We start from the raw sequence: 22,159 nt of genomic DNA, 5'->3' as shown, positions 1-22,159 counted from the left end.
CGCTGCCTTTCCTGCACTATCAACAGGGATCGGTATGTTTAGGTGGCTGGGGAAAACTACAACTAAGCAGCTGCAATGTATTGGCACAAATCAGATCCATATATTGTCCTCGGCACTTAACCTACATGTGAAAACACCTAGAATGACCAAGCATGTCTGCAGTGCAGTTACTGATGCAAAACAGTAATCAACCCCTTAGCTGCAGCTGTCACCTGTCATCCACAATGACTAGTGCACTCGTTGCCTCTCCATTAAGTTGCGCTATGTGGCCGGAGTGACCTGATTTAGGTAGCAGCCTGTCTCCAGCTGCTACTACTGTCTGCAGAGTAGAGGAGATGAGAAAGACTGGCACCCTGTTTCCAGATCATGCGATAAGTACCTTTAAGGTGGCCAAAAAACAACCCAGTTTGTTTGTTTTTTTATTAGCTTAAGATTTAACCATGGTTGAACCAAGTTAAATGACCAATAGTTCAAATTTGCATGGTTTTGCGTGGATTAGCACTTTTTCTATGGACACTACTCGTTGAGACCTTTGCAACAACATATGACAACGTTGTAAAGTTCAATTCTTAATCACAATTAATGGTAATTAGGACCTGAAATTAGTGTACTGCAAATGTATTCAATACAAGCTATCCAACGATAGCTTATACTTGATGCTATTACTTGGATATCCATATGTTGACAACATATGTTGCAGCATCACCTGCCCAAAACAGTTGTCTGCATTCCTCCTCCTGTCGCCAATGGTACAACACTGTTTACTTGTTCAATAAATACTGTGGATTTGTTGCTTTCTTATCTTTAGCATAAAACTGTACAGTAAAAAATTAAGCCAAGCGAAGACTATGACTGACTTGGCTCAAGTGTAATTCTATATGTGCTTCTTGTGCACAAAGTTCAAGGTGAGCTTCCACTGCCCCATCATCTGTTGAAGCGTAAAATTGGATGGAAACAGTTCAAGTCATGGGTACTAGTGGCAGGGTAAAGAGGTGCAATGTCAACAGCTCAATAGGTGGTATTCGCAATGCCATCCATTCAAACCTTTCGTGTATATGTGCTGCGCCTATGTTTCAGTCCTCAGCCTGGACCCGAGTCGAGCTTTGAAAAAGACAAGTCCTTTTCAAAGAGAGATAAAGTTTGTGTGCTCCACAAACTGAAGCAAGAAGAACCCACTTGACAAGTGGAATTCTACAGAGACAAAAAACAGCGCTATTTGCAGACCCTGGCTGCCTACAGTTCAGTAAAAGCTAGGTAATTTGAACTTTATGGGACCAGAAAAGAAGTTCGAATTATCGAAATGCCTCGAAAAACCTGACAAGAACCATTTGCATTGGGGTAAATTTACCGTATTCACTGGCGTAATGAACCCAAACGCATAATGAACTCAACGCCCACTTTTCCCGCTGAGAATTAAGAAAAAAGTGTTGGTCTTTATCGGGTCCCTCTGTTTCGTGCCGTAGCAGCACTCAGCCTATTTCTTGGCAACATCACAGTGTGGGTGTCTTTTGATGTTAGCTGTACCGGTTTGGGGGGGGGGGGGGAAGGGGGGGGGGCGAACTTGGCAGAGTGCCAACGGCTTTCACTTACTCCTCTCTGGCGCTCATTCTTCAGGGTGGTAGCAGGTGTGCAATAAAGAAAGAAATGGAGTGCCGTTTCACAAGCAGCCTGCGGCACAGCACGTGTGAGGTCTCGCTGCACGACCCGTTGCATGGCACTTGATAAGAGCACGCTTTGGGAGCAGCAAAGAACCGCATTGAAAGCGCGTAAAAAATCCACTATCTGAAACTCCGTGCAACTGGGATCAGTTAGCTGGCTGGTGCGTAGCCAATGAGCGCCACTGCTGCTGACTGGCGCGAAGCCCGCAGAAGCGAAACTGAAACGTAGTCAGCCTATTAAGGTAGTGTTGAATGAGCCCATTTGTGCTTCGTGACACTTTCCATTGCGCGCACGTCAGAGGTGCACAGTCAACCACGCAACATGTAGCAGTTTAGGTTGTAAGACACTCCATTATGTGAAAGACCACCCTACATAGGTAAGCCGTATGAACGGACTTGTGTGGACACCTATCTCACTCTTTCTTCTGAAAAGCAAAGCCTGAATGGGTAGTGTCTGTCTACTGGCTATGTCAGTGGTCTAGAGACATCACACAAGCCGACATCCAGTCAGCACATGCTTATGTCCCATGCTAACTGCAATCGGCTACAAAATATTTCGCTCATAACGCCCGTGTCGATGTTGGATTTTATGAAGAATCGGGCCTTTAACGCTATTGTTAGAACGGCAGTCCCGTGATGCTGCCACCAGCCAGAATGACGACACAGACAGGCACATCATGGCACCCTAACTCAAGCATAGGGGAGTTTCACTGTGCCATGCGACTCAAATTACGAGGTTGGTTTCACAACACATGCACAAGTTTGCGTATAATTAAAGGTGATGTTTTCATGAATGGCTTCTATGATCAAGATAAAGACAGAAATAAAATGTTTATCTCCACAAAGAAAAAAAGAAACAAAGCCCGCACTCACAAGGTGTAACTGGATTATGCTATGACCCCATTGCAATTTCCTAAGCTTTAAAATTTCATTCAGTTAAGCTACACATAAATTAATTTGCAAAAGTCTTCAAACTTTCAACGAATGTAAATTCTGAACTGTGGAACTTGATGTCTCAAAGCAATAAATTGGCTACAAGAGATGCGATGATATAATACTATTTGAGCAAAACGCAAAAAGCTAGAAAAACAGACTTTTTGCTCTTCCTCAGTCAAAGTATAGACAGTAATACTTTAGACACATGGCATCTTAGAAGAAGCCTCAAAGCCATATGAACTTCTGCTCTCTACACTAAACCCTTTTTGAACCCAGAAGAATACTACATGTACATCACGAGTGAATACAATTTGCCAAGTTAATTAAAAACAAAAATCAATGATATGCTGGCACTTTTTCACAGCTTGAGAAGACTCGATAAGGACATATGCCATGACATATGCTCAGTGCCTGACAATTAAACATGCACACACATCTGTGAACCAAAAAACAAAAATACACATCACGAAGGTGACCCAAAGGTTGGCATTTTGTCCTGCAGGAGGATGCAAGATGAGAATCCCTGCCGCACATGCAAAACTAAACTGCAAGAAACAATAGCAAAAACAATGTAGACGGTACCTTTGCATTTTCTCAGGCTAAACTAGCCTTGTAAACCTCTGCAAGCTCCTTTAACTGGGCCTGTGCTTCCTTGTTGAGCTGCTCACGAGACAAAGTCTGCATCTCCTACTGACATAAGGTGCTGAAGATGTTCTTCCTCTCGGGCCATGAGCTCCAGCTTTTTTTGCAGCGTGTGTTTTGCGTGCTCCGCTTCAGCCCTGCATGTGCAGAGCAGTACAGCATGGTTGGTATGGTTTATAAGGTTTAGTCTTTCTATATTTCTAAGCAGGCGATATATGCTCGAGGAACGAATGGGAGTGAAAAGCCACATCATGCGGCCTGACGAGCACTTATCAGCTATGCGTGTTCGGCAGGGCGATGCAGGCAACAGTAGTAGTGGAAAACATTCTTAGTGCGCACAGGTTACAAACTACTGGTTATAAAGAGAAAATTACAGTAATGATTAAAAGCAAGGAACTTCAAAGGAACACAAAAAGACATCACCTTTGAGAGGGGTGGAGGGCCCCGAATAATTAGGGTTAGTCGTTTTCAGGTTTTATATTTTTTCAAATTCGGGGGGTAAAAATCGGGCGTTATTTTTCGGCTTGATAATAGGGGAGAAATCGGGTTTTTCGTGGGAAAATTCCGCAATTCGGGTTTTATTGGGTTAAATTTGCAAAGTAATAATTTATTCGATTTGCTCTAACCGATGGCTAACAATTAGGGCTAGATTTTGGGCTGCTTTCAAGAAAATATTGCAAAGGCTCGAGTGCATCTCTCATTAAGACTGCCTTTTTTCAGAAACCTCTTTTTCAGAAAGTATCGCTCGAATACCTTCCGCTTTGGTGCTATTATGTGAGCATTCAACAAGTTCTGTTAATGAGCTCCACATTTCCATGACGACAACAAGCGCTTTGTAGAAGCTTTACCATCTGTTCGGAACTACAGAAGGAGGCTTCTTTGCATCAGCGCCAAACAGACTATTAGAGGCACATATTTCGATGTACTTTTGGTGCAGCTTGTTAGCGTGCTTAAATAATGCTCCAAACGTGATCACTGCGGATCGAACATCAGACACGCAAGGTGACGAAATCGCATGGTCAACGTTCACATGGATCAAATGGACTAAGTCCTTTACATGCAAGATGTGGATCGCTTCAGCTTCGCAGATCTCATGTACCATTTTTCGCATGTACTCCGCGGAATCTGTGGCTACGGCTATAACATCCTTCCACGTCTTGCCCACAGTAAGGAGAGCCTTGTTGACTACCCGGGCCACTGTGTAGCTGTTCGAAGCATAAACTCTGTCGACGTCGACTAAACAAACCTGCTTCTTTTTTGCTTTTTGACTATAATAGCACATCAGTGTTAATGGTAGGTACTCCGGTTATGTCAGGGGATTCGTCAACGAAAACACTCACTTTAACGGCTTGCATATCATTACGGATTTTCGCCATGTCTTTGTCAAAAGCTTCTTTCAGGTATTTAATCCGAAGTCACTGTCCAGTCGGCATAGTTTTAGCGGCCTTGCAGTATCTGCGTACGAAATCCCCCAGAGGTCCGTCCGCCTGATGCATGCCGATTCCACTGTACGCCAGGGCACGAACGAAGTCGTGAATCACGCCATCCGCTTCATTTTCTTTCGCACGCTGCCTACAGGAAACATCGAAGAGTGTTGGCTGAGATGTTCCCGCCTTTTCAGCTTCTTGGACCGCCATCTTCAACTTCTTATGACGCGATGACGCGAGATGCTCGCGAATTCGGTCGTAGGGCTTCTTCGCTGGATCAGTGACCATCTCGGTGTTGCAGTACTTGCACACCAGCACGCGGCTGTCTTCAGAGTCTTTTGTTGTAGTCTGCAAATCCTCGTGTTCTTTGCACCAATCATCCAATGTCTTTCGTTTTCTTCCCATCTTGAACGCTAGTCAGCAGTGCTGCGAATGCACGATGTGTAAATATCGCCGCCGCGCGTGCCCAAGCTACCGGCGCTGTGTTCGGGACTCCGACGTTAGATGGCGCCACAAGGCCTGCAATCAACGATTGTCTGTCTGTCGGCCGCTTCTCGGTTGCGCACCAACTGGAGGCACAGCAATTCCGTGGGCACAGTTGGTGCAAAAATCGGGTAAAATCGGGCTTTACCCGAAAACAACCCTACGAATAATGTGATCATATGGGCTTCCCTAACCAGCACTGACATCGCGCAGTACACAAGCAACGTCAGAATGCAGTTGCTGCGGCCAACATCAAACCTACGTCCTCGGGCTCACCGGTCAAGAGCCTTAACCGCTTCCACTCCAGCAGGGAAGTACGGTATGAAGCACCTCGACCCACATTTATGTTCATGTCCTGTCAATTCGCTTTTGCACTAAACTTATGGTCACAAAAGACAGCCAATTATTAAGATGGAAAGCACTGGAGAGCACTGTTCTCACCAGGCATGCTGAAGGTGAGTGCTTTTCATCAATTTGCTGCATTATCACACCACATATCTACAAAAACAAGGCTTTGCAAGCCCATTTAAGGCAAACTACAAAAAAGGTTAATGAAAATAAACTATTCCTAATAATCAGAAACGTATACACTCACCGTTTCTTTTCTTGGGCTTCTTTGATCTCCTGCAGTTTAGATAGCTCAGTAATCGCGGCTTCAAACTTGTCTGTAGCTTCAAGAATTTTATTGTAGGCGTCGCTCATTTTGGGCACTGAATTGAGCTTTTCCTCTACTCCAGACAGCTTGATTTGCAAGTCCTCAACAGATGACGTAAGGCCAGTCAATGTTTCTGTGTGGGCTGCGATGCTCTCCTTTCGAGCAATTGGATCTCTGGAATCAGAATGAATCACATGCTACCAGGTTACTTTCCCAGAATAATATGAATACACTTGTGCGGACAAGAAAGAAGTGAACCACATGAGGCTCAAGCGTCAGCCAAGCCTGCATTAGATGAAATAAGACTCAAATCAAATAAACCAATGCAACTGCAACATGAAGCTGTGAAAAGAATGTTTTAACTACACTGCACTCGCTCACATATACCAAATATCCCTGACAAGTACAAAAGAACTTTGTTGCAGTGAAGACAGTTGTAACAAAACAGCAACATTTGCTTAAAATTAGGAAGCCTCAATACCTGCAATACATTACCCAATTACCAAAGGCCCCATTTCATACAACTTGCTCCGAATGTATGAGGGCTAAATAAAATAGCATCCAGATGCTAATCTAAGGAGTTTGCATATTCAAAGAGAAAAACCTGCAAATGACTTATCCCAACGTTTTCTGTCACTAATATAAATGCTTCTGTCCATTACTAGGATAAATACTCTCACTCCACTTATTCAAGACATCCCAGTTAAACGAAACAAGATTGATTTTTAAATGAAAGCCCTCTTCCAAGCTGAATGGAAGTCAATCTTGTCAAGGTGTCATGTAAAGTATCGATTGGTATTTTTTCCATTCTGCTCAGTTGAGTAAATTGGTGACACTAAGTATTAAAAATTTTAGATATAGCCTTAAACGCTTAACTATGAATAGCAAAGTTTTTGAGTGTCATGAAAATAGTCTGACCTAGGTTCTTAGCACTTTTTATTCAGCAAAAATTAAAGCATGTAACAGCATGCTCCATGCAGCAAAATGTCCACTGCTGCTGGTTCTACGATAAGCACTAGTGGTTGCCCCTAATGTGCCCGAAAAGAGCACCATCAGCAGCAATGCAAAGCTCTGCCATGAGCAACATGGAAAACAAGATTTCGGTGCACCCTAGCAAGCTTTGCTAGCTTTCATTGCTGCTCAAGAAAAGGTGCTACGCTAGGCTACCTTGTCGGAATCACCTTGGTCAGGCCACTATCATGGCGTTCAACCATCGAAACTCGGGACCGAACCCAAGCATCATATTCTTCTTCTCCTTTTCCTGCCATTTCATCGGTTGGGTTCTGCGAACGCATTTGAGAACGAGTCTTCGTTGTCTTCTTTCCTTCAATAAACATTCAGTTGTTAGTCCAGCCTTGTCTTGTTCTCTTCTTTCCTGTGTCTCGTCTTTTGGCTGGTTTAAAATGAACCATTACCAACTCGCCAGAGGAGTCCGTGTGCTGTGCTGTGTCAGTGCACGCTAAAGATCCCCAGGTGGTCGAAATTACTTCGTAGCGCCCCAATACAGCTTCTTTATCTTTTTCCACTTTCACTCCCACCTTCTTCCCATCACATACGGCGCGGGTCAGGTGCCCACAGAACAAGTGTGACAGGTACTGCGCATTTCTTTTCCTGTGAACCAGTTATTATTATTATTATTATTATTATTATTATTATTATTATTATTATTATTATTATTATTATTATTATTCAACCATTTTCCTATTTGCGTCAGAGTGTTTAAAGCCATATTTAAAAACTTTTTTATTTCTAATTAATTATTCAAACAGGTGGAATGACCGATAATTTACATAAATCTCAACAAGATTCATTTGTTTTCAAGCTGGAAGAACGCTAAGAGTTTCCTTGTTTTTTCTAACCTCGGCCCATCTTATCTGATTGGTTGGTTGGTTGGTAGGGTTTAACGTCTCAAAGTGATTCGGGCTATGAGAGACACTGTAGCTGAGGACTCCCGGCATTTTTGACCACCTAAGGCTCTTAAACGTGCACTGACATAGCATAGCACATGGGCGCCTGGCTTTTTGCCTCCACCGAAAAGCGGCCGAGGAGACGCGGGATTTGATCCCTCATCGTTGGAATCGGTAACTTAGCGCCCTAACCACTGTGCCACCCTGGCAGGGTCAATCTAGTATGAGACAACATGGCCAAGCAAGAATGTCAACAGGCATTTCATGAAGGGTGCCACCTTCATTTAATTAAGCTCTTTAAAAAAGTGGCCATCCCAGCCCACTGAAGCCAATAGCAGGCTGCTGAGGGTCACCTGGCTAGTCTGCAGCATTCTTTTACTCTGAGGTAAATTACTAAAGCACAATTAGCAATTTTCTTAGTTATTCATTTTATAAAAAACAGCAAATGATAAAGTTGCGAGCCACCTTGAAAAACAGCTGAATGAAATGTTTCCACCAAGGTATTGTTCAAGTGCTCTTTACTGGCCCACTACCAGACTGGAGCAGTGGCAGCGGCGCGAGCTTTCGTGCAGCCTGCACACTGGCCACGGATACATATATTATGGTGAGGCTGCCCAAAAAAACAAAATATTGTGCCTCTGCTCGTGCCACTCGGTATAACGGGCTAAAGGGCTTGGCCACGGATACAATGGGAGCTCTTCTAAGTGACTTGTGTCCTGTGTCGCCACTAGGCGCAAGGCGGGCCTACCCCATTTCGGCTGTTCATTTCTACGGCGGCGGCTGGTGCGCGCCTGGTTTCGTCTCTTAAAGTGCTCATTTATAGGATACAGGGCGACAAAATAAAGACAAAACAATGTAGAGGGTTCACCTACTTCAAGAAGTTCAAACATATAACATATTTTCTTTATAGAGCTGGCGGTTAAAAACTACAAAGAAGAAAATCACCCTCCCGTTTCATAAAACTATGCAGAGTGTACAATATACATTGAGGCCATAAATGGAGAAGTGGTACTTTAATTTATTTCGCATGCTTATTCTTCACAGAAAGTAAACTGAATGCGAATGTGGGCTTATGCCAAAATGAAAAAGCTTTAAAAGCAAGCTGTAGTGAACGTGATCATCAGTAGCTACAGACTCAACAGGTGAAAGCTTTGGCTTCCTCTCTAGCTGCAGCGTACATGCAGACTTCTTGTGTTAATATTATAGCCTGCAGACAGCCCACGATATTAATGATGCATGCCCCAATAAGTAATTTATATGCGAGCTAATTCTTCCGGCACAGCCAAAGATTAACATAATAATGTTTTTGATATCTGAATAATATGAGTCACCAGTGACTTAACATGACTTCCCTCAGCAGCGGAAATTGAGTCACTGACATCCCTAGTTAACTACATGTAGTTCTCACTTAACGTATAATCTCAACGTTGTTAAGACTATGATCAGGCATCAGCATATGTTTTTGTTATTTCTAAATGTGTATGACTTGTTTTAAAGTGCAATCTCAAACACCAATTCTCTGTCGTATTTTCTGTACGTTGCAAACAGTGAATTAGCAGCATCAAAGCGTAAGGTTAACATGAGCCGTGTTATGATGCATATAAGCGAGCGTGTTGTCTGCTGTTTTTGTCAATTTCATTGTTCGATGCAATGCATCGCATTCTGCCAGCCAGTTTCAATCAGAGCATGACTGAGGCAGAGTATCAGTTTCGCCTGTGTGCACTATCTTGCAACATGCCGAGCGGCAGCATCGTTTCACGTTCGAATGATTTTCTGGACGCTTGTGTACGTGTCTTCCATCCCGAGCATCTCCCCGTGACTTGACAGAGTCAGGTTGGTGAATGACCCACTATAGGCTCTGTTACGCGGCTTATCTACTCTCGATACTCTTTCGGTGCAGAGGCACATTATAACCTTTCTTTCCCAAGGCGTATGCTTCATCTTGGGGCAGATGACAGCGTTCAGTACCATCCGCACACATGGTTTACAAATGAGTAACGTACGCTTAACGTATGTGCAAGCTTGCAGCCACAGGCTTGAACAACCTGTATATTTTAAGCCAGTCTGTAGCGCACCAAAATGAAATCCCAGAGCGCAAGTGTCAAGGTGCTTTGCGCGCCAGCAGCCATTCCGTCCAGCAGCAGACAGAAAACATCCCGAGAGCGCAAGTCGTACAAAGCGTGCGCAGCAACCGCTGTTCAAGTCCAGCCCCATGACTGGTTTAAAAAGATAACGAGCAATAAAAAAAGCTTCTGCACAACTTTTTTTCCTGAAGGATTCAGTTAACTAAAATTAGGGCTTTCCAATTAACTTTGGGGAGCACAAAATAATGAATACTGCAGTTTAGGTCACATTACTCTCAACAGTCGTCAGATTCACTACGCTAGGACGCTTGCCTTTTGCAGCGTGGGGCGGCATCTCATAAGGTTTAGCAGGGTCCCCTGGGACAACCAGTGAAGCTGAAGTCCTTCCAGGGCTAGCGTGGGATCGCACCACCACTCAAGCAAGGCGCATGCAGTGCGGGAGCAGTTTAAAACAAATCATGCGGCCCTGCAGAGCAAGTTTATTGCTTTTCATTTTGCCAACAATCCGTTCCAGTGTCACCTGACTGCAAGATCGTGAGCCAGAGGTCGCATTACAAGCGTTTAGTAGTTTTTCTTTCCCAGTGAGAGAGTGAGGGGCCAATATGCTTTCTGAATACAATTAGGCATTCCACTGTCCCCGGCCATTGCTCCTCGGGCAGTGGGTTCCTGGAACGACTTCTTTGAACCATACCGTCAACGCTGAACGGGTCGCGCCCCATTGCCTGGCAAGGCAGCATAAGAGAATGGTAGAACACAGAGTTTAGCTCTACCATTTACTTTTAAAATCGTGGTTACACTGAACTGGCACACCTGTTAAATGTTTTACATGTACGGCAATATTAGTGAACGCTTCTACAAGGCGAGTATATATGAGATCATTGTACTGAAAGCTCATTAAGGTTCAAAAATATATGTCCCCTTGGTTTTCTACATTTAATAAAAATTCAGACTTCAGTATTTTTTGTGGCACAGTGTTAATAAAACAGAGAGAAAGAGGCAATTAATGATGTTGTAGACATCAGGTGGAATGACAGAATGACAGCCCTGTTATTAACAATTTTAATTCTTTTGGAAGCACATCAGCTAACTAGTGCATCGAGCACAGTGACTCAGGCAATGTACACACACCCTTGTATGGGAATGATCAAGATATCAGTACAAAAGTTCCAAGTAACTGATATTCTATTCTGGGGTCTTCATGTTGCTAGCACCGAGCCACCTGAGAAGGAAAAGTGAATGGCACCAAACGTTTGTAGGGGCGAGTCACACTTGCAGGCATGGTCACTACGGCATAAGTGTGCATTACAGAGGTCGATCAGTCGGCATTGCGTCCAACAAATGCCTACGTTCAAGGGAGCCACAAGAGTAAGATTATACGGCAATAACGTGGCAAATACAGTTTTTCTAGCAAAGTCACTGCTATTTAACAGCTACCAATGGCACCAGGAAAGTCCACATGGGCCAAAACAATCTATGCATTAAAAAACTTTGCATCCTGGGACCAAATAATTGGTTACATCTTTTCTCCTAATAAATGCTGCTTAAGGCATCAGTATACATGGCTCAACACAGGAAATTGGCTAGGCATGGTAAATAATTTATCACTACACTTCTCATGTTGTTTTGGCTATAGCTTAACCAGCTCAATGGCAGCCTGTTACGTGAAAATTAAGTTTAGGTCACATAAAGCTTGCAAAAACTTGCAATGTAGTCACTGCTCTTTCATTTTATTTCAAGAAAACCCTTGTGTCAGCCTGCCATAAATGCCAGAGTAACAAATAAGTAGCTAAAATGACTGTGTTTGCATGTCTCATGCAACCTAAGCTAGTCTTTGAAAACATAGCCATTGCTCGTTTTTACTCCTACTACACCTCCTTGCACAGTGCTTCTGTTTCCACTTTCGCCACACTGAAGGTGAAAGCTATGCTACTCTCCACCAGCGCGGGCTGCCATTTTAGTGTGAAAGCACTAATCGAGGTTCACAGTCTAGCAAAGTCGTCTAAAGTTCGTATGCCCACTTCTTGTAGGTGTCCACCAGACAGTGAGGCAGCTACTGCACTTTTCCAGGCTATGAGAGATGCTGTATTAGAGGGCCGTGGAAATTTCGACACTAGGGGATCTTTAGCATGCACCGATATCGCACAGTACATGAACGCCTAGCAAAATCTGCTTAACTTTGAAATTGGTATATGGGAAAGGAAAACGCACAGTATCTTTCACACTTTTTGCCTTGACCTAAGCGCACATATGGGAAGGAAAGAAGGAGAAAAAAGGCGTACTATAATGGAGGGCTGTGGAATAATTTTCACCACCTGTGGACTTCTACAAGCACCGACATCGCTGTGCCAGTGTCCTAATGCTAAACCACCAAGCGAAACCACACCAAACGGTGCTTTCGCATGTCTTAACCAGTTTAAGCAGAGTTAACTCCAGCTCATTTTTTTCTAGCCTGACACACTTTCTACTCTTATACTCCAGTGCACGTTTTCTCCTTTCCACTTTTCCTTTCTTTTTCCCTACTGCTCTTTCTCTACCTCGTGCATTCTTTCTCCACTGGTACTGGTTGTCATCTGTCGCATATGTGCTCTCTCTACACTTCTCCTTCCTCCTTGCAACTCCTCTAAAGCTTTGGACTGAAAAATGCATGTAGCATTCCTATTTGACTTAAACCACACAGAAGTAAACGTTCAATTCCCCCATACCTGCACAGTGTGGCTCGCTGTTCTTCTATGGCTTCTCGAGTTTCACGATGTCCAATTCAGCCTGTTGCCTCGGTAGAAGCAGCAAGGTCTGACTCGAGCTCTTCCTTGTCGGCCATGATGGCAGCTTTATGGTCACCGAGTACTTGAAGAGACTTGTCGCAGGCAGAACGTTCTTTTTCAATCTGCTCTGCTTCCTCAGAAGCCTTGATAAGAAAACTAGCAAGCTTTTTTGCCTCTTCCGTCTTGGTGGAAAGTGCGATTGCAGTTTTAGTTGCTTCATTCTTGGCACCAGGTGCTTCTTTTCCTTTTCCTGGTTGGGAGAAATAACAGTCAATTGGATGAATGCCACAAGCTGTGCACAAGTTCAACATCACATACAAAAAAAAAAAGAAAAAAGAAAAAAAGAAAATAAGCAAGCACTGACTAGCTTACTCATATGCCTAAATATCCAGAACGACCACCTCTGGCAAAACATGAAAGCCTATTATTAACGGGGTGGGACACTTAAGTTTTCCTATTGTCTTTTTGTTTTGGAACAATGTGTATAGCATTAGTAGAAAGGATCTCCATCTGGAACTAGTGTTTAATAAATAATTTTTGGCTGAATGTTTTTATTCTGTACTTTCAATTTTGATTGCTAACAATGGTTGCAAAGTCACAAGGTTCCTAAAAAAGGTACATATATACAGATAGCGAGGCTATCATAACATTGGAGGGACAAACAACAAAGCCAGCAAGAATAAAAAGAGGACTCAGGCAAGGCTGCCCCTTGTCACCCTTGCTATTCATGATATATATGAGTCAGGTGGAAAAATGGCTTGAAAAGAGTGACACATGAGTAAACTTGGAATATATGCAGGGAGGACAAAAAGTAAGCCAAGTGCTACCGAGATTGATGTACGCAGATGATACTGCCCTGCTGGCTGACAAGCGGGATGGGTTGCAGGAGCTAATGAGGATCTGTGGGACACAGGGCGTTCAGTTGTGGCTGCAATTCAGTAGAGAGAAATCGGGGATAATGGTATATAATGATGATAAATGTGACCAAACAGAAATACAGGTAACGAAGATTAACTATGTGAAAAAATATAAATGCCTGGGCATATGGCTAAATGAAAGCAAATACTATCTGGAAGAACAGTCTGTTATATGGGGTTTTATGGCGCATAAGCAACTCTATGATGCACCATACACAAGGTTACATGATTTGTGATATGAAGTACCTAGATTTAATATACTCATATTTGATTCAAAACATTTGCTTTTATAAGAAACATAAAAATGAGAGAAAAATTCACGAGTTCTTGTTCGCCAGAAAGCAATGCTGGATGAAATGGAATGCGTTCTTAGTAAAATACTTTTTCCTGAGCAACGTACGCTCAAAATGTGATTAACTGTGAGGTGAACATCACACATTTTAGATTTAGGTTTTTTTTTTTTTTGTCAACAAAAAGAGAAAAAAAAAAGGACACACTTGTGCGTGAAATGTGTGGTGATCATCGAACAGTTAATCACATTTTAATCTCATGTTCATATCTTTAAGTGCTCAGGAAAAAGTATTTTACTAAATTTTACAAAGAATGCATTCCATTTCATCCAGCATTGCTTTCTGGCAAACAAGCACTCGTAGATATTTTTTTGTCAACTACCCCGTCGAAGTGGCGCAGTGGTTATGGCACTTGACTACTGTTCCCAAGGACGTGGAATCGAATCCCAGCTTCGGCGGCTGCTTTTCGATGGAGGCGAAAAGCAAGGCGCCCTTGTACTGTGCGATGTCAGTGCACGTTAAAGAACCCCAGGTGGTCGAAATTTCCGGAGTCGTCCACTACGGAGTCTCTCATAGCCCGAGTCGCTTTGGGACATTAAACCCCACAAAACGAACAAACTTTTTCTGTCAACAGAAAATTATGGATGATGTGTGTATGTCCTATTAGTAGACAACATAAAATTACTTCAATAAAACGTTCCTGATGGCGGTACAATTTCCCTTCTCCTAAAAACAGTTTTACAGAATGAAGTTTATTGTTTGCTTCTTTTTCCCAAGCCGTCTGCCATTTTCTTTTCAGTTTCGAGTGCACTAACTTAAAGCAGTGTCTGTGTGGCATGTGTGCGTGTTTTATTTTCATACTTCTAGACTGTGTATTGCACGCACCTGCCCTTTCGTTACCGTTGATCCCAACGTGACTGGGGACCCAGCAGAATTTTATGGTACGTCGTTGTGTAGTGACCTTCGCTATATTGTGCATGATGCTTACATATTTAGAGTTTAACGCAGAAAGTACACTCTGGGAGTCTGTGTAAATGACACTGTCTTCGATGTTTTCATTTGCCATTTTTTTGTCAGCGGTATAGATGGCATAACACTCAGCGGTTAAAACTGTTGCATGCTGAGCAAGAAGTATTGCCTTTTCAGTTCTGTCTTCTATTACTGCACATTTGACAAGGTCTTCAGTTTTTGACCCGTCAGTGTAAAATGTCATGTAATTCCATGTAGTGTGAAATATTCTTGTAGTATATGCTCATGTGGTGTACAGGTTTGCTTTGCGAAGTTGCGAAACCACAGGCTGATTCTTAAGGGAAACGGAAAAGGGGAATTATAGGCCAGGCGGTGCAAGCTTCTGCCCGATAAAAAGGGTAAGGCCAGCAGATTCCATCCATTTGCGAGTATGAAAACCCTAGAGACATGCAAAACCTGCAATTTAATCGCTGCTTTTTGATATTAACTCACAACAATACTTAAACTAGTGTAAACACCGAGTACGTGCCCCCACCCATACAAGTGCCCTCCTCTAACCTCACTGCTAATTTCACATTTCCGTGCTGTTCCAGGAAAGCCCCTTCTCCTCTATCACGTGCTTCGCCCACACAACACTGACCTCCCCCATCCAGCCCAAGGACAAAATACAATCCTGCTTTGCAACTCCATTAGAGGCATGGTTAAATTAAGAGTGATTAGGAAATTTTGTCATCGCCATCTTCAATTTCTGTGCCATTGCGAAACAGTGCCAGCTCCCACTTTGCCTGCAATTTCAACCTGTGTGCATATGACTGATTGATAAACTTTCATTAACTGAAATATCAGTGTTGGCGGCAGTGGGTTAGGAAAGAGTTGGCGAGAGAACAATTTATCGGCAATCCTCGGCTGGCCTGTGTTGCAGCTGTGGATCGCTGTAACAGCATGAGCTAGCTGGTGCTGCGTTTCCTTGTCGGGGAGAAGGTCTTCTAACAAGTCAGGGCTGGAGCTATTTATTTTAGACATTATGGGGGGCTAGCCCTGCATCCCTATGCGTGGTATAATGTAACGGTGTCTACAAACCAGACATATTCGCTTTTATCGTGTGGGCCATTTCTTGTGGTATAGTGCTCGGTTTGAATACGTGTGTTTGTAGGCGCACAAGTGTAGTTGCTCGGCTTTGTCCTATGGAAGTGCTTACCTTCTACACCTCTCCCTACAACCCCAGATTGCTTGTCCATGTGTTTCTGGTGGTGGAGCCTGCATAAAGGGGGCGCTAGTTTGGAATTGTAACGTAAACATTTCCAGAAGCCAGAATGGCAACGACTGGATTAAGGACAATTATACTGCAGCTTTTGTGTGCCTCACTTGATCTCATATTCACTTGTGATAATGCAATCCTCCTTCAGCTACTGAAACCACAATAGCATGAACAAACAAATTTGTGTTGGCAAAATGACTAGCACAACATTCTAAAGCTAAAATATGCTAAGAAAATTTTGGTGTCTCTACTCTTTAAACTGCACTAAAATAGTTGTGAAACTACAGGTTAACTGCGAACATGGATGGTTACAACCTAGAAATTTCAACTTTTTAATATCAATCGCGATTTCCAAAGGCACTTCCGAAAGACAAAAGTAGCAGGTCCCAAAAATGGGCAACAGACCTTATACTTGGTTTAGGTGGCAGTCATGCGTGGCCAACTGTCCACGAGAATCTTCAGAAGCTCCTGAGTGCGTTTTCCTTTTGGTTTCATTAGGTCTGCCAAGCCAATATCAGCGACGGCCAAGGGGTGAAATAAGGCTTGCATCAGCTTCAGATAGTGAACCACTGGGGCACATTCATCGCTTCCTCCTTCAAGCCAAATGGCAGACAGGCTGCACGCAATACAATGACTATAAAGTCTGAGGTAGGAGAATCCAATTCCTGAAGTGTAGTTCGAATTCTGAGGCACCTTTCCAACATGTCCACCAGAGGGTCAAGGTCATTACTGGTCGACTTGGCTGTTGATGCGTGCCATAAATGAACATCAGCACAAAACATCATCAGTTTACTGTACCAGACTCAAACAGCAGCAGTTGTGCAAATACACAGTGCTGAACTCTCTACCCAATTTGTCAATGCTTTGATCGAAACAATAAATACTATAGGCAGTGCACTTAAAAGAAAAGATTACTTTGGTCATCACTGTTATTCACTTCAAATTAAACAAAAATCCGGACGTGACTTCACTTAATAAAACCAGTCCAAATGTTCACAAGTTTCCTACTACTGTGCGTACTTGTCCATAAGTTCTGTAAATTAACAAAATACAATGGCACGCAAAAACTACAAAATTTATTTTTTTAAGCTGACCCCCATTTCATGACTAACTACACTGAAAATGTACTACAAATATACGCCCTTGATTAAGCTCAATATTGTAGTGCATTAAGCTGGACTCCACATATTAAAAGCAGCAACCAGTCTTCTTCCACAAGCCATCAAAATTTGCACCAGAAAACATACACTTTTATTGAAGAACAAAATAGATAAATATGCAATTACGCACCGGTGCATGACTTGTCATCTTCTTTATTAATGAACCTCCTGCAAAAGCGATGCAGAAAAATAAAGTTCAGAAATATTCAACACTCAAACTATGTTTCAATCTATGAGCAGCATAACAATTTAAAACTTTAGTCTAGCTTCAACCATCCAAAGGTTCTATGCTACCTTGAGTACTGCTGTTCCAAGCTGCATACTGCAAGCATTATGATGGAATTTCATGTGATGACAAGGCTCATTTTCCCTAATCCATTTTCATATATAGTTTATGCATCCTGCAGGTTGGCCTTGAACTTCAGGAAATAAATAAACAAAAAATTGAGTTAGTTTGAACTAATTATTATTTGTTGTGACAATGCAGTAACATAGGAACCTTGTGAGCAGCCATATGCTATTATGAACAATTTTTTTATAGTCCATTTGTTGTTGTTATAGTCCATTTCCTGTTGTTGCTTTTTTCAGCTTTATAGCTGTCCAGCACCCTTGTCTGCACTTGTGAAATGCTTTACTTAGTTGCTAACTTGTGTCCCTCTTTGTACAGGCTCCATATTCTATCCCCAAGCTGTCCAGCACTTTGCTTAGCTTGGCTCCCAGTGGTGCGAAAACAGTGTTCAAAGGTTCAATCCAAGCTTCTATTTCGGTTTATCAATCTGCTGTTCCAACAGCCCAAAATATGCCTTTTCTTTCCATTTTGCTTTTTAGCCCTCCGCTGTTCTCTCGACAGCAGGTCCTTTTGGCTAGAGAGCACAAAAAACAAGCACTGGAACTTGTAGATATACTCCGTGTTCAATTATTTGCCTGCTATGAGGCTGCATTTTGAAAACGGCGTTCATAGGCACTTTCGGTGTTGAGTGCACCCCATCTCCCAAAAAAATATTAATATTAATGCTACTACTGCGGAGATGACAACCAAAGTTAGTGAGACATTTTTTCAAAACATGCACAATCAAACACAACTAAAATTTAAAAACACATCTTTTTGTGCAAATTGTGATTTTAGTCCTGCATCATTCTTAAAAGGACTGCTAGCCACGACGCTTGTTAGCACCTGATTTGCGGCCGGCTGAAATGGCACAAACAAGTAGGAGATAGAGAAAGCAAAGACAAGGGCGAAATGAAGAAAAGGACAGGGATAAGGTATGTGAAAATGCGTACATATCGCACCGCCGGCTGCTATTGTCACATCAGCTGAGCAGTTTAGACACTTTTACGCTATTCAAGATGCTTTGTGTGCAAAAGACTACATAGCGCATGCGCTTTCTATGTAGTGTACTCTGATGCCCCCACTACTGCCACCGCATCCCCATATACCAGGGAGAAACAGTGGTGCAGTACACTCGGAGTATGAGACTATTTTCCTCCTCACCACGAAAACGGTCTGTAGAACACAAGTTAAAAAATACAGCAGCTGCTAACTATAGGCAATCATTCCCGGCATGTGTATTACTCCAAAGAACAGCAAATGTTTGATATTTGATTGATCAGTTTGATATTTAACTGCACTAAACCCAGATGAATAAAATTCTTGGACTTATAATATGGCCCGACTGTTTCCTTTTTATTTAGGCAACTAGAGAACCATTAACAGCTTAGCGCTTTTTGTGAAAGAGGAATTGTGCTGCGGTTACTGCAGATTGAGTTGTATTCGACTACAAAATTTAAGGGTTTCAGCAGCTAACTTGCTTAGTTATCATTTGTTTCATTACTACAGTCATGATTAAAAGCAATAACATTACACATAACTAGCACTACTTGGCCTCAGGAGGCGGAAACAATACAAGCATTATATATGCTTGCTGAAAACATTTATGTCAGTAAACATGTGCTGTTTTGTGCCCCCTCTTCATGCTTGTAGTATTCCTTCGGTTTGTGTGATCCAAGCATGCCTGTGAACAACATGCATTTGCCCACTTCAGATGGGAGTCGACAGGTAATCTTTTAAAGGACCTGGTACGCTGCAGTTTCAGCAGTAGATGCAGCGTCATCTGGGAGCCATCATGTAAAAATGCGGTTGTTTGGAACCGGCAACACCAGTGCCACCAATTCTGCGCTCGGATGCCATCCTGGCTTTCCCCAGGAACAGACGAAAAATGCACTGTGAAACACGAAACTACATTTACTGTTACGCTTCTGATTTTCACAATACAACAGGAATGCCGTTAAAAAGCTGCCCAAGATCGGAATGAGACACACAGCGTGCAAAGTCACTGTTTTGTGTATAAGTTTTGATTATGCTTTTTAAGCACGTGCTTAAGTCTGTGTTGTAGCAAGCAATCTTGTAATGTAGCAAGAAAGCAGCATTAAGAATGGGGACAGAGAGGACAACAACAGACATGAACACTAGCCCAAATTGGCACTCTGCATCTGATATTAACATCTCATATCTGCTTCATTCCAGACAGGAATCGCATTGGCAACATCGAAAACTGGATTACACGCACTGTGAAGAAACGAGACATAAATGAATGAACCTCAATTCCAACCCACATGACCACACATTTCTAGAAAATATCAGAGGATACAGGCTCGCTGAAAACTTATTCGCCCATATTATACACGTCCTTGAGCATATGGAATTTGCATCTGCACACTAACTTGTTTTAAAAACGTGTCAACGTTTTCAGCGCTCAAAAAGCCACATAGCTGCACACACTGAAGAGCTTGCCCAGCCATGCCAGCCCTGCACTTTTTTTTTTTGAGACTGCGCTGAAGCACAACCCTTCGTTTGGACTGAGCCAGTGGTAAAGAAAATGAATGGCGGTGGACGTGGTCCCTGCTGGTGGGTCCCTACGGAGCTCAGAGCAGTGTTGCCGCATGCGCTCATGTATGCCACAGGCACCTCAAGGAGATCCGATATAATCATTGCAAGGAATCCGTGGTCTTCCTACTGTGGAAGAGTTTTTTTCAAACATGCTTTCCCTGTGACAGCTGCCGTCTGTGCTCGCTATGGGGATGGGTCTAGCTTGTCGGCATACTGCCACTGGGAGCAAAGCCCAGTTTGTTCATTATTTATCACCTTCCACTCAGTGTGGCATGCTGTTAGTGTGAAGACTTAAGGGCTTGAAACCAAGTGCCGCCATCAGAAGCACTCGTGCATGTAGGCCGGGCGAGTCCAGGCAAAGGAAAGCCCTCCCAGCTGAATATGAGTAGTGGATTTAGGTGCTTTGTTTTTCATGTATTTTGTAACACACTCTCCCTGCCTTTCCGCCTCCTCCTCCTTCTTTGCAACACACACACACACACACACGCTGCATACATGTGTATGGTTGAATGTAGAACAGCAGCAGAAAGAATCTTTGTTCTATGGCAGTGATGCTTTCTGAAAGCCGACACCTCACTGCTCCTTCCACTGCCTTACATGAGAAAAGAACAACTTTTTCTACCCTTTATGAGCACACCAGGCCCATAGGCTCAACCTGAAATGTCCAATGTAATTATTCCATTTTTTTTAAAAACACACTTCCATTTAAAGTGGCATCCAAATGGTTCCAAATACACAGATGGGAATTTTTCTGGCAAAATTAGACTCAATGGTCTGATTTCACCAAAGTACCAAACAATTTTTACACCTGATTTTTAGATTTATGACATCCTCTCTGAGCAGTGTCACCTGGAGACAAATAGCGAAAATATTGTCAAAACGAGAGGGCATTTAAAGCCCTTTTTGTTGCTTCTGTGGCGCAATAGATTAACACTATCTCAGCAGTGAAAGATTTGTCAAAATCCTCTGAGTGAAATTTTTTCTTAATTGTTTTTAAATTCATAACATTCAAATAAATGACTCATCTTTCCTGGTGTGTGTTCCCCTTTAGTTTGCATTACGTGATGTTTTTTTATTCTTAATAGCCGCGGAACGAGCCATGAACAGAGCCAGGCAGTGACAGTATGGCAACGGTTAGACTATGCAGTCCCATAATCATTTCGTGCCGAGTGAGTGTATGTTACCTTTAGGTTGAGTTCAGAGTCATCTCTCAGCAAGAATTACGGTTTAACTCGCTGAGAGACACCCTTCAGTGAGGAGAAAAAGGTTGCCGGATCCTACCATTGAAGCTTGGAAAACACAGATCTTGTCCATGCTTTAGTCAGCACCTGCATTTTTTTTTTTTTTTTTTGACAAATGTGCATACCTGATGCGTCCAAATAGTTGTTTGTTTGTTTTTTTTGTCTATCCTCGAAGAAATCTTTTTTTTTCTTTTTTTTTTTTTGGGTGGGGGGTGGGGGGAAGCTGGTTGAACATGCGCGGTCAAGCATAGACTTACATTTTCACCCCTCTGCGGTTCATAATAAATTTTCGCAAGTTATAGTGTATCCCCCGTTTTTCTCCGTCCTTGTCAGACTGTGCGCTTATATATATATATATATTTTCATGTCTTATCAACAATCTAAAATGCCACGTTAGCTTTCCTTTCTTTGGGTTTCCTACTATCTTGATGAAAGTCCACCCATTCAACTAAAACCTCTTGAAAATACAAAAGTTTCGTGAGCCTTTTGTTAGCAGTGAACATGAGTCAGGGCCCCCTATCCTAAAGCTATTATTTAACCACTGCTGCCTGAAACGAATGCGATCGCCTGTTATACCTCAAAAGTGATCAATCCGCCAGCTTCCTAACTATAACTGAAGAGGTTGAGAAGACAGTGCTTACCACGGCGACAGTCTAGCTTGCTTCTGGTCCGTTCCTCTTGCTGTAAACGCTGTCAAAGGGGTTCCAGCGTTCTGCTGGCAGCCGTTGGTTCTATGCAGCGCGAGCACCGTGAGAAGCCGTGAGCGCGAGGCGCGAGCAGCGCGCTTTGTACGTCGCGCCCTCGTGCACTCGAGATATAATGATGATGATATTTCGTCATGCTCATATATGAGCCAAGGTACTTCCGCCATGTATGAGCCAGT

The 22,159-nt window shown here is 42.8% G+C and overlaps 1 protein-coding gene across 6 annotated transcripts in view; it reads right to left on the bottom strand.

The window, feature by feature from the left end:
• Nucleotides 1–22,159, bottom strand: part of LOC146205602 (uncharacterized) — a 24,397-nt gene extending 2,238 nt beyond the window's left edge. The window contains exons 1-7 of one of the 6 annotated variants that reach the window (XR_014704223.1): nucleotides 21,918–21,958; nucleotides 17,279–17,316; nucleotides 15,929–15,987; nucleotides 12,495–12,804; nucleotides 10,921–11,011; nucleotides 5,742–5,975; nucleotides 3,177–3,373 (exon numbers count right to left, since the gene is read on the bottom strand). Coding sequence is in view for 1 of the 6 variants with exons in the window: in XM_084590291.1 (XP_084446417.1) it covers nucleotides 16,406–16,604; nucleotides 16,682–16,730; nucleotides 17,279–17,316; nucleotides 21,918–22,147 (516 nt within the window). In the remaining 5 variants the exon portion in view is untranslated. Of the gene's footprint in view, nucleotides 1–3,176; nucleotides 3,374–5,741; nucleotides 5,976–10,920; nucleotides 11,012–12,494; nucleotides 12,805–13,380; nucleotides 13,483–15,928; nucleotides 15,988–16,393; nucleotides 16,605–16,681; nucleotides 16,731–17,278; nucleotides 17,317–21,917 lie in introns of those variants that run through there. The other 5 variants (XR_014704219.1, XR_014704222.1, XR_014704220.1 and 2 more) reach the window with 5 other exon arrangements.

Source organism: Amblyomma maculatum, chromosome 1 (genome assembly GCF_055883805.1).
Source record: "Amblyomma maculatum isolate TAMU_Amacu chromosome 1, ASM5588380v1, whole genome shotgun sequence".
Classification (NCBI taxonomy): Eukaryota; Metazoa; Arthropoda; class Arachnida; order Ixodida; family Ixodidae; genus Amblyomma; species Amblyomma maculatum.
Note: the sequence above shows the minus strand (reverse complement) of the source record. Positions and strands in the feature narration are given on the sequence as shown.